Here is a 12916-nt window from a genome sequence, read left to right on the forward strand (position 1 = left end):
ATTCCCCAAGCACCAACTTCTGGAGCCGACCATCCAAGTAGGAGCGAAACCACCGCAATGGAGTGCCTCCCGCTCCCAGCTCAGACAATCATCTCAGAAGGACACCATGATCGATGGTATCAAAAACCGCCAAGAGATCAAGGAGAATCAACAAGATCACACTCCTCCTGTTTCTCTCCCAATGTAGGTCATCATACAGGGCAACCAAGGCTGTTTCCATGCCAAAACCTGGGCTGAACCCTGACTGAAATGGATCTAGATAATCGGTCTCATCCAAGAGTGTCTGGAGCTGGTTGGCAACCACCCACTTAAGAACCTTGCCCAGGAAAGGTATATACCATCTGTGGACAACTTTAATTGCATTCTATGAGCCTGGTAGAAATGGTGCAGAATGGGAACTATGACCACAGTGCTTTCCAGCTTGCATTAGATATTGAAGATAACAAATCTGCCTCCCAAAGAGATTTTAAACCACAAAAGTCTCATATGGTGGAACGAAGCATCAAAGAGTATAATTTTGATAGGAATCCCTTCCACCGATTGAAACACAGTTCTTCAAATTCCGTCAGGGCATGGGAAGGCTCCCTTTCAGCAATTATATATCTAGAAAGGGACACTATCTGAAATTTTTGTAGCTAAGAGGGAAGAATCTCCTCCAGGCAGTCGAGCAATTCCCTTTCTGTAATTGGCTGCCCTCCTACCACCAGATTTCTAATCCAGTATATACCTTTAGATTCCCAACCACAATACTGTTTATATTTTCCACTATGATAAAAACATGGGTGATCGAATATTGGTAGCAGGGGAAGGGGAGCCATTTTCTTAACCCACATGGGCCAGACCATCATAGAGGTTTAAAAAAATGTATTTTGCAGCTTTGCAACTGTTACATAATGAATGGGAAGAAACAGGAAGTGTAGGCTCTTGTTGAACCCTGGGTTATTTGTTGAACCATGGGTTAACGTACTGTCTGAATCCAGGACATTTTCTGCAAGGTGGCTTGTTAAGCACTTTGAACAACCCAACAACAAACCACGAGTTCTCAAGGTGGTTTGTTCGAGAAAACTAAGCCACACTAACAACCCACCCTGCGGAAAATGTCCTAGGTTCAGACAACACACTAACCCATGGTTCAACAAACAATCCACAGTTCAACAACAACCCTGAGTGTGGGTTAGCATGTTGTGTGAACAGCCCCAGTGTGTGTTCATTTCCAACAATACATGTCATAACTCAGGTTTATCGGATCAACTTAGACCTAAAACAAACTTTACTAATCTTCTGAGGATGCCAATAATCATACCAGGACAAACATTAAAAGCCAAATTTATATATAATAAAAATTTCCATTTGTAAGGTAAGTTCCAATTAAACAGAAAGACATATAATGTGAAAATACAAATAGCTAGAAATAAGAGACACCTTAACTAAAATTACATTTAAGTAACATCAACGATTAGCGAATGAGTTTTAAAGGTCAATTCAAATTTAAACCCAATATGAAAGCTAGTTCAGCCAGCACCAAGGCAGAATGCAATTACTTATTCTTGTGTTCAGCATTTTAACCCAGGGACTGCCTGACTCTTGCGTTATTCACTCTTTATAGGCAAACACTGTGTTGAATGTTCACCACCAAATGTTTTAGGTGCAAGAGGGGGGCTTTGGAGGTCCAAAATGCTCCCTGAAAATCCCCCAAAGCTTATGTGTGGGTTCAGAGTGTTTTCTTCACCCCCATCAGTTACTCGTTTGGCACCATTTAAAAACAACACCTGACACTGGTTTCACAGGCACAAGCAAGCAAGCACTGAGGACAAACATAGCTAATTCAGAATGAGAGCAAAATATATGTGCCACAGCAGCAGATCAGTGCTGCCAAGATACTCATTCTGGAGCCCCACTGCTGCTACCTGAATGGCAGCTCCTGGGGGGTGAGAGGGTCTGAATGATATGAGGGTGGGAGTATTTGGCTGCACACCTGTGCTATGAGTACTTTATTCCCTTTGAGCCCCCAAAGATGAAAAGGGCTTTTTGCAGTTTGGGAACAAGGCTGTGAAGCTAGGGGGTGTTTTGGTCCAGCCTGAAGAAAAAGCCACACATTTAGTATATTAATAGGTTAAGCCATTGTATCTACCCAAAAAAGACCCACACAGCTGTCTGAGACTCTCAATGTGTACCTGAAAGGTGAAAGAGGTGCTTACATTAGAATTAGATCACTGCAATGCACTCTATGTAGCCTTGAAATATGTTTGAAAACTACATCTGGTGTAAAATACTTTCAGCTAAGATAACTGAAGACTTAAAGTTGATTTTAAGCAAAAGCTGTCCACCTATTTCTCCCCCCTCATATCTGGCTTCTACTTCAGTCCCTATTCTTTCATTTCAAACAAACCGGGAAGCAGTTAATAATCTAAAGACCCCTAAATAGTTAAAAAAATCTTTGGAGGAGACAAAAATAGGTTACTAAGCTGTCAGCTTAGTGCCAGACTATACAACACTAAGTTTTCATAAAGGGAGATTATCTCCAAGTCTGACGTACAGGGTCACGTTTGAGACCTACTGATCTACAAGATGGTAATTGTGAAATGGTGTTGCTAAACGTCAGAGTTAGCTACTTGACTTCTCATTTCCTTCTGGTCCACACACCACCACCAATGTTTTGCTTTGTTTCACCAAAATAATGGCTTTCATATAAAAACTCCATGGCTTTGATCCTAACTTTCTCCTCCATTCACTTAAGGGTGAGGGTGATGTTTGCCAACTTCCCTCTCCCCTGCACCATATCCCACACCATTCCAAGGATCCCCCAACATCCAGGACCAGATTTTCAGAAGGGGCACAAGGTTCTGCAGAGTGAGGAGAAGGAGGGAAAGCCCCAGTATGTGAACATACTCAAGAGCCATGCTGGATCAGACCAAAGGCCTATCTAGTCCAGCATTCTGTTCCCACAGTAGCAAACCGGATGCCCCAATAGGAAGCCCACAAGTAGGACATGACTGCAGTAATATACACCACATGAACACTGCTCTGTTCATGGAAGGAAAATTAGGATCCAGGCTAATTTCCCATATATGTACGTCAAAAGCATTTCTCCTATTTGGCTAGAGTGTCACAACAAATCAGCAAAAACATATTTACAGTTGAAAGAAGGATCCAGGCTAATTTACAGAAGAAATTAGGATCCAGGCTAATTTCCCATATATGTACGTCAAAAGCATTTCTCCTATTTGGCTAGAGTGCCACAACAAATCAGCAAAAACATATTTACAGTTGAAAGAAGGACAAAAGACGTAACAGTTGGGACACAGGACGAGTTTAATATATTGTGTTATATGGCACTAAGGTCATGTCACATCTGAAGTCAATACCATCAAATACAAGAAAGAGTATTATACAAGCAATAGTATAGTGCAGGGATAGGCAACCTGGGGCCCTCCAGATGTGCTGGACTACAACCCCATAATTCTTGACCATTGGCCATGCTGGCTGAGACAGATGGGAGTTGTAGTCAAAACATCTGGAGGGCATCAGGTGGCCTACCCTTTGTTACAGAGGAGCTTCAAATGTTGCTAGCTCTCTGACACACGTATTTTGTGCTACGGACTTAATTGGCATCACCCTAACACCTTGGCTCAAGAATCCATTTGTTCCAGGAGGCACAGATTGAAAAGGTGCCAGGAACATTGTTAACGCTCTGGAACTACCACAGAGATGTATGAGTAATAGAACATACTTGCTTCCCTCTTTGATTAAAGAGAGCTGTTCCCTGTAACCATGGAAACATGCAAATCCCTACCAGATTGTCATGCCACCATCCAGCCAACTAACCCACAACGGTACCTTTGAATCAGACAATCAAAAGCCCTGGCAGGAAAAATGGCCTAATCCTGAAGCACCCCCACCTTCTGAGTCAGTCAACAAGGACAAGCACTACTTGAGCACCCTTAATTACACCTTTCGTTTTGAACATTGCATTACTATGGCCCTGTATAGCCAGCCAAATGTAAATTAATCACCAGGCAAGGAACCTCCTTCAGCTTTCTATTCATTCTCCTGAGCCAAACTATTGTTCTCCTTGTTCTGACAGATCCTGTGTCCAGCCTATACTTTTGGGACTTGGCAGGAGTGTTTGAGCTAATTTCTCAAATTAACTAGAAACAGTTATTTCCCCATTTTTAAGAGCGTAATGCATAAATCTGCTATGTGCGCACCGAACCTCTGGTTAAAGACCTCCTTACACTTCCACTGGCTGTTACACATGTATACATACAAATTACACGTCCATATGAAAGAGGTGGCTTAGGAGAAAAGAAAACCGGGTGGCAAGAATTACCTGACTTCAGAGAAAAGGGAACCCAAAGGTCTGGTGTGGTGCACACAAAGATCATACATAATTCAAGATGCTTTCCTCAAAGCTGTATTTTGCTTTGAAAATATCAAACAGGAAAAAGTCGATTTTCTTTTTTCTACAGAAATGACAATAATTAAATTCTACCACAAGATGGTGCTAATGTGCTGTCAGGAAATTTATGCTGAAGAAGCATAAGAGATGTAAAATAAACATTGATATTAAGTAAATATTCTATTAATATTTCAAGTGTTTTGCTACTGAAATATTATTTTACTAAGATGTGCAAAGGGCAGTGCAGTAGGTTTAATAGTCAATAATAAACTCTGCAAGATTCAGACTACACTATAGCTATAGGATGGCCTGTTTTAAGATGAAAAAGGCACAGATTAGATACTGAATGGGCTCAAATGCATGTGGGAGGTATGAAAATGCACTGGTATGAAATGCTGTTTTCTTTTTCTTGCGACGAGTTTGAAAACAAATGTATGACATATTAACAAAATCACAGATGGAGAATTTCAGACTTTACTGCAGGATCTCATTGGAAATATGGGGGCATTTGCAGGACTGCTAGATTCACAAAGAGAATGGACCAGTTCACATGTAATGACAGCCCATGGGTTAAACAATCCATGGGCTGTTGGGAATGAGCAGAATAAAGGGGATGCACTGCCATTTCCGCTTTTACTCAACAACCCACGATCGGCAACTTTGTAGGTTGCTGAGCATGATGTGTGAACCCGGACCACTGGGTTGATTCGCAGCTAAACAATCCAGCAGTTAACCCAATAACAAACCATGAGTTAACTGTTGGGTTGTTGACCCCCTAAACAACCCAGTGGTCCGGGTTTCCATGTCACGTTCAGCAACCTACAAACGAGCTGATTGTGGATTACTGAGTAAAAGTGGAAGAGGCGTGCCACAGGCAGTGTGCCCGCTCTCTCCCACTCGTGCACGACAGCCCATGGGTTCTTTAACCCATGGACTGTCGTTATGTGCAAACCAGGTCGATGAATAATGGTTGCATTCTAACCCTGTTATCCTCAAACATTTGGACTCTGAACATGGTTAATTCTGAAGGAGGGCTGTCAGAATCCAGTATACAATAATTATACAGTATCTGACATATCAACGTATTTCCACATTTCAGGGACTCTGTTTGGCTTTGCTATCCACTAACTGAGAAACTGTGACCAAAATAAAAAGTTACTCAAAAGCTGGCAAAGTTTACATAACAAAAACTAAATGTTCTCAATAGGTGCTACAACAGACCCATTGAAGGCAAGTTTAAATGTAGAATATCCTTTATGGGAGTAACATCTTCAGTCAGAGTAACAACAGATATTTCTAAAAGAAATATCTTGACTTATCCACAAATTAGATATGGCATTTAATTGGACATGATCAAAAACACCCATTATAAGCTATAGATGTGCTGAGTTAACATGGTTATGAAGCAAAGCAGGAGGTCCCAGTCTAAGAGGAAAGTACGTGCATGCTAGGTTCTGGACACTTCACTCTTAGTTTTGTGTTTTTGACATTTGGACCTGGCTTACACAATTTATTTTCTTACACACTTCAAAACCATTTTCAGACAGCTCAGCCCAATCAATTCCACTTACAGCACACAGATAAAACCAACAGAAATATTATGTACACTTCTGGCTTATTGACATTTTATCAAACAAAACACAAGGAATTGTTTCCAAAAAAAGCCTTCTGGGCTACTGATCAATGTGCATTTGGGTGAGGAAATGCTGAAATGCATTTGGGTGAGGAAATGCTGAATGCATGTGAAACTCAAGCACTAATTCCCTAGCAGTCAGTAAAGAAATAGGGGGCAAAGAAGTGGTCCCCAAAGGCACAGTGGATCCTGAAGAACAACCTAAATTAGTTCTTGTGCAGAAGGGAAAAACATTTCTAGCCACCCTGTCCAGCAGTGGGGAGACTTATTTTTCCAATACGGAATGAAGATGACGGAGGTATGTTGCAACTACCTAAACTAAGACAATATGAAGCTTTCTTGAGGTATAAAAATTATACAGATTAAGTAGCATATAGATTTCCCTCTCTATACAGCTATAAAACAGATAAAAAGCACATACTGGGCTTCCTAATCCATAACACATGCTAACACTTTACAACAGCTGTATTTCTCAAAAGTCAACTGTTTTTAACATGATATATAGTGAAAAATCTGAATCTTATTTATATCCTCTATGTGGAGCAGAGAGTAACTAACTGTTGGCAATGTTATGTTAATGTAAGATGCTTATCCTGATTAAAAACATGATTTGCACCTGTAAATCTTAATATAGTTCAGTTCCAGACTCCACATTATACTCATTTTTCAATTACTTAATGCTTTATCAAGTTGCAAATATTCAGAAATGGCCCAGAAGAACAATATACAAGTCACTAGGGCAAAATGAAGAAAGATACTTGTAAAAAACTTTACAAACTATCCTGGTCTTGATACTTCTCTACAAACACTTGCATATTTTATACTAAGCTTATGCAAGTCCTGAGCAGCCAAGATTCTCTTAAAGTATGAGGTCAAGATGGCTGCAGCACAACAGTTTCAAAGGCACACCAATGCTCTGTGCTGCATTTACTTAATCACTACTAGAAAGTTACTGTGTTTTGTTGTGGGCACCCTAGTGAAGGAGCCAAAAGAGCTGATGGTATGGCAAAAAAGGTAACTGTTCTGCCCTTCCTGAAGATGAATATTGCTTGTGACTTTCATATGCCTGAACTAATTTTTTAATCTTACCTGCAATGGTTGTCAAACAAAATGGCATCTTTGGCAACTCAGAACAAAAATGAGCAAGGCTATCTTAACAGTTCATGTGTTTTATGCAATGCGTTAAAAAGGCCCTCTTGTCCACCACGATCTGTTGGCACCGCAGAGGCAGGTGGTACAGGGATTCCCCACCTTGGGGACTGGTGGTTGCTTCTCCTGCTCAGCTCTCATCTTGCTTTGCTGCAGGGTTTTTTGGAGGCTGGAGCTTGAACGTGCTGAAGTAGTTCACCACTTGCTGTGGCACTTCTGCCAGGACACTCTGAGCAAGAGCTTCTTTGGGAGCCTTATACAGAGAGGACAGTCAGAAGTCAAACAAAGAGAGCAGATGATCAGCTTCAAACCACTTCAAACCTGAACTGCTCCTCCAAGGACAGCACTTGTGTATTTCAGGATCCAACTATGTAAAACTATAAATGGGCTGCATTTTTCCTAGTAAGTGAACCCTGTTATGTATACAGTGATAAAGGCAAACTATTAACTAGCAAGTTGAAGTACAACTCACAGTGGCAATAAATTAGAATATAACGGGACAATTTTTTTTTCCTTCCTTGCCCTACAGCATTTTGCCTAAGCAAATAATGGAAAGTAAGGAACGCTGATGCCCTGATTTCAGCTTTTCAGAAGGGAGCGGAAAAGGAGCATAAAATATGTAGAAACCTATTACAAGATTTAAAACACAAACAGATCTTGAAAAGGACTCTGTAGAAAGCAAAGTAATTTTTACTTTCCACTTTCCTTTGACAAATAAAACAACTCTAAATGAGATGGTATTTACACAACAGACTGTGTGATCTAGTAGAAAAAAGAAATGTATGCTAGTAATTTCATTCTGGGATGACCGATAAGCTTTTCCTTCCATATCATTTGTCTGCAATTGGACACTGTTGTTGGATTTAAAAAAAGAACAATACCCTTCCAGGACACAACAGTGTTTTCTATCCACAACTTAATCCACACAGTGCACTAGCTAAAGGACTCAATTCCTACATGATAGGGCTGATTCTCAACCACTTTTATTATTAATATCATTTTTGACCAAACAGTTCCTTAATGAGACCAAATTCCGTCATTGTTCCTCCTTTCTCCCATTCCAGTTTTTCAAAGATTATTACAGCCATAGGAGGGGCAATAGGTGCATTTACATAAAGGCCCATGCCTGATCCCTGAGCTGTTACCCCATCAAATGTCCCCTGCTGCGCTGAATTGTTGATGAACCACAGCCGGTCCTGCAACATCCTGGCTCTCATGGAGGCAACAGCACTCAGGTTTTTCCTGAATTCTCCTGAATCAGATCATCAGCCAATGATCATGGGGCATCCCATAGGGCAATCCAGGCTCATTTTCCATGTGATCCACCTCCAGTGCAAATGGTCAGTGACAGATCCCTCACACTATTCTACTTGCTGCTCGCTCCTCATCCTTATCTCCTCTCAGCTGAGGCAGACCAAGATGCCCAAGTAGAGTATTCACTGTATTGATTCATAAAGAATAGACATTTTTTACCAAAGCACTGTCTTTAAAAATACTACTTCCCTGTTCCTCATTATTTTCTATCATATGCACACATTTTTCATAGAAGATAACGCATATAAGTGTAGACCTCCAGTCACTGTTTTTCTGGAAGATTTCTATAGATCTGCTTGAACAGCAGTATCACATAAAGCTGTATATTTCTGTGTGGCAAGTATGCTAAAGCCCCTGCATCAGAACTGCTCTTTTAATTAGCCGGGATGGAAAAAAGGTGATGGCTGGATTACTCTATCATACTTTCTGACCAGCATAAAGTGTGTCATTAGAAACAGTACTTACATTCTGGAACTGTCTAAATGGCACAAACTGGACAATGTCTCTAATGGCAGCCTCTCCTGAGGGAGATCTCAGAGCTCCACTGTCACTGTCAAGGAACTCCATGGCACCGAAATCAGCTCCTCCAACACCAACAATGATAATGGACATAGGAAGTTTGGATGCATTAACAATGGCAGATCTGGTCTCATCCATGTCTGTTATCACACCATCAGTGATTATGAGGAGCACAAAATATTGCTGTTGAACAAATGCACATTTTGTTAAAATGGAGAACAGGAGAAATATATTCCTGAAATATGGCAGGAGGTGGCACTAATAGATAAACACAATAACAAAAAGAAAAAGGGCTAAAATGGTGCAAAACAAGCTTTATTCAACTTGTTTTGAGTCTCAAGTCTTCACCAGGAAAATAATCCTTATACAAAGACAGATCAACTCCCTGGCCCCATAAAACTTTCAGAACAATATTCTTTGCTCCCCCATAATGCCTAAAATTGAAACTGCCAAGATAAAACAGCTCAAGAGAGTGAAACAATGTTTCATTAGTTTTTTTCCCATAGGAGTCCAAAAATTTTGAATGGCCTTGATACGCAGGTAAATTTGTACTTCGCACCAGCCTGACTTGGCAGTTCTGTTCCTTACTCATTCCTTTCCACCTCCCATTTAAAGAAACCAAGAGAGCGCATTACCATGTAGTAGTGACGAGGTACTTACTGAGGCTGTTCTTTGCTGTGTAGCTGCTGCAGCAAATTTAGCCACATGATTTATTATTGGAGAAAAGTAGGTGGGCCCATACAATTTTACTTGAGGGAGGCAGACCCGGTATGCATCTACAACACCTTGGATTCCTGGGAGAAATAAATGGACATTCCTCACTACATTTTAACTTGACCATCCTTTGCACATCTTTATGAAACTCATTTAATGTGTTGAAGCTTCAATGAACATTTATATTTAAAATGAATTGCACTTATGGAGGAAATAAAGCTGTGTGTTCCCCAAGGAGCACACAGCTGCTTACTTCAAGACTGTAAGGTAACTGAACTAGCTAGTCAAAGGGGCAAAGAAAACCAAGTTCCCAAGAGCCTGAAAAAAATACAATATTGTTGGTGATGTGCAATTAAGTAATTAAGAGTGCAAACCTGTTTAGAAAGAGAAAAGGCCTACACTCCCAGCGTGCCCCAGCCAGCCATGCTGGCTGGGGAATGCTGGGAGTTGTAGGCCTTTTCTCTGTCTAAACATGCATAGGATTGCGCCCTAAGACTATGTGGTCTATCTCCCTTAGATGTGGTTCCTTCCAGGTTGGCAATAATGCTCTGAAACACAGGAGTAGAGAGATAATTTAATTACTACATAAAGTACTTGCAATGGCTAGTAACATAGATGTCATTTCAATTACTACTCCCACTATGAAGTTTGAAAGGAACCACAAATGCAATAAATTGTGTGAAGATATCATAACTTACCCAACTATCTTAAAAATCTCTTATTTGTGGTATTTTATTGTACCGCTACATTTGTGAGGCTTTTTGCAAATAATTTCCTTCCCTGTCTTCAAGTTTTTACTGCCAACTTCTTTGGGTTAATAAGAGCCAGGCAGTTTTGATCAGAAAGATTTCTCTCTCCAGCTGAAATCTACTAGCATTTCTTCCAATTATGCAATCTTAATGGCACTAGTTTAAAAATTCACAATCACCAAGGTATTAGGTTTTGCTTTGCTATTAGCTATGGTAAACCTAGAAATGTCAGGAGATCCTTTAAGAGTCTTATCCTAAAATGTCACAACTTACCACTGCAGAATGGGTTTGATGGGTTAAAATTTAATGGGAACTCATGCGACACCTGTGAATACATGGAAGACATTCAGATTTTCAGACAGGTCTGTAACATATGCCTGTTATATTAATATAGAAATTTGCATTGTTAAATGTGACCCATGTGAAGCAGCGTGTTAGGAAGTGAGTGGAAGGCGGGAGGGGCTTGTGTGTATGTGAGGATTCTGAGGTTATATAAGGAATTAACTGACAGTTAGTCAGATACGGCCTTGGGGATTGAGGAAGCTACATCTAGTGAGTGGGGTTTGGGGAATAAGATTTAAAAGGGGTAGTGTAGGTAGGTTAAGGACCAAACATAGATTGTTTAATAATAATATATAATTCTTCTTGTATTAATTTTTTTTTGGTTTTTTTATCGAGAAAATCCCACATGTTGGTTTGTCTTATGGCACTACCATTAGAAAAACGTATTTCCTTGTAACTTCTCCTGTATTGGGTAAAGGGAACCAGTTAGCCATATTGGGTGTCTCTTTAACCCAGAGAGAAAAAGGAGCTGAAGCTGTGTGTAGACAACTGACCCAGTGGAGGCAGATGTCCTGAGGGGGTTTTCTTCTCAGTTTCATCAGGTGGAAGCTGGAGAAGGCAGAACCCAGGGCAGGAGCATCACAAGGTCCGTCTCTAATCAAGCAGCTGTCCTCCAAATCATGTAACTACATATTCATTTTCTTTGTTTAATGGATTTTTAAACTGCCTTTCAGGATAAATTACCCTCTGAAGGAATATACTTTACCTGCCATGAGGGAGGGATCTGAGCACCAAATCCAAAAGCTGGGAACAACTTATCTCTGTAAAAGCAATTTAGAGAGAACAATTATAAACAAGTTCACAATTACACACTATTCACAAACCAAAGTTGTAAATCTCTTGCTAGTACTACTGTGAAATGTTCAGGCTGTTTTCATGAAAAGCACTTAAAGTTTTTCTATTTCTTCATCTTAGCAAGGATGTCTCATGCCCACATAATGGCTTGGATCATGAGTTAACTCAGGCTGCAATGTACCTTACTCACTTTCACTTATTCATTGAGAAAGCCCCATTGAACTCAATGGGATTTTCTTCTGAACAGACACATACAGGATTGCAATGTACATGGAAGGAAACTTTCCCCTCTGTCCCACATTGTTCAGGAGGTCCCCACCCCAACAAGGGGCTTTTTGGCAGTCACAGCTGGCTACAGGGTGATGGGAAACTTTCCTTCTGCAAACTTCCTTAAATTAGGATCCAACCCTATGTTTAATTATTATTTATACATTTATGAATCGCCTTTTAGCCCAAATAAGACCCCAAGGCAACTTACAGTTAAAATGTGCAACAATTTCATTAAAAAAAAAAACATTTAAAGTTGTGCGTTCAAATGTTAAAATTTGACTTTTGAACATATTTTGACATTTGAACACATAACTGGAGTTCCACTCCAGTCATCTTTTTGCCAAAAAGACCAACCACCAAAGGTGAACCCAGATGTTGGACCACAATTACAAGAAGGACAGTGGGCAACTATGTAGATACACAGCAGGATCGCTTCCAAGCTGACATCTACTAGAATGTCCTCCAATTATGGTGCTAATTGAAAACGCATGGTCAACAAGCTATTGAGTGCAGCTTAATTTGCAGTTCTGAGGGAAGACAGAATTGCTCTTCTGGTCCTCACACTCCCCTGTGTTGCCTTCTCCTGCCATCTGGGCATGCCAGTGGGCTCCCTCCAGATGTCTGCCAGTCCTTTCATGAGCTAGACTCAAGGCTCAAAGCCTTTCACTGCCCTACTGCCCCAGTGCATCTCAGCTGTTGCAAACTCAGCCTGTCCTCGAGACGCCTAATTCTTGAGCAGCTCTCCTAATGGGGGATGAAGAGTAAGTAACCCAGCAGCGATGGCATACAAATGCAGGAGCACGCTGTGCACTATTTAGGAAGTCACCTAAACCGTTTCACTGCAGCAGGTCCTGCCGTGACAGCCCTTCCATTTAAACAGAGGTGCGTTAAAACAAATGAATCAGCTAACTGGATTGTTCTTCCCGTGACCTCTGAGCACTGACAAAATAGTGCCATCAATTATCTGGGAAGGAAGGATTGTTAGGTCTCATCTGTAAATGTTTGTCTCAATCTGTAAATGCTTACACTCCA

At 40.7% G+C, this 12916-nt stretch overlaps 1 protein-coding gene across 3 annotated transcripts in view; it reads right to left on the bottom strand.

The window, feature by feature from the left end:
• Positions 1 to 3289: 3289 nt before the first annotated feature.
• The window catches only part of CPNE3 (copine 3), a 43703-nt gene continuing 34076 nt past the window's right edge, over positions 3290 to 12916 (bottom strand). For 2 of the 3 annotated variants that reach the window (XM_084849191.1, XM_084849193.1), the window contains 5 exons: positions 11526 to 11580; positions 10751 to 10802; positions 9675 to 9808; positions 8961 to 9197; positions 3297 to 7434 (listed from right to left, as the gene is read on the bottom strand). In XM_084849191.1, coding sequence (XP_084705317.1) covers positions 7312 to 7434; positions 8961 to 9197; positions 9675 to 9808; positions 10751 to 10802; positions 11526 to 11580 — 601 coding nt within the window. In that variant the 3' untranslated portion in view covers positions 3297 to 7311. Of the gene's footprint in view, positions 7435 to 8960; positions 9198 to 9674; positions 9809 to 10750; positions 10803 to 11525; positions 11581 to 12916 lie in introns of all 3 variants that reach the window. The other variant, XM_084849192.1, reaches the window with a different exon arrangement.

Source organism: Heloderma suspectum, chromosome 4 (genome assembly GCF_057233095.1).
Source record: "Heloderma suspectum isolate Gila_16-S chromosome 4, 16-S_ref, whole genome shotgun sequence".
NCBI classification, from domain to species: domain Eukaryota; kingdom Metazoa; phylum Chordata; class Lepidosauria; order Squamata; family Helodermatidae; genus Heloderma; species Heloderma suspectum.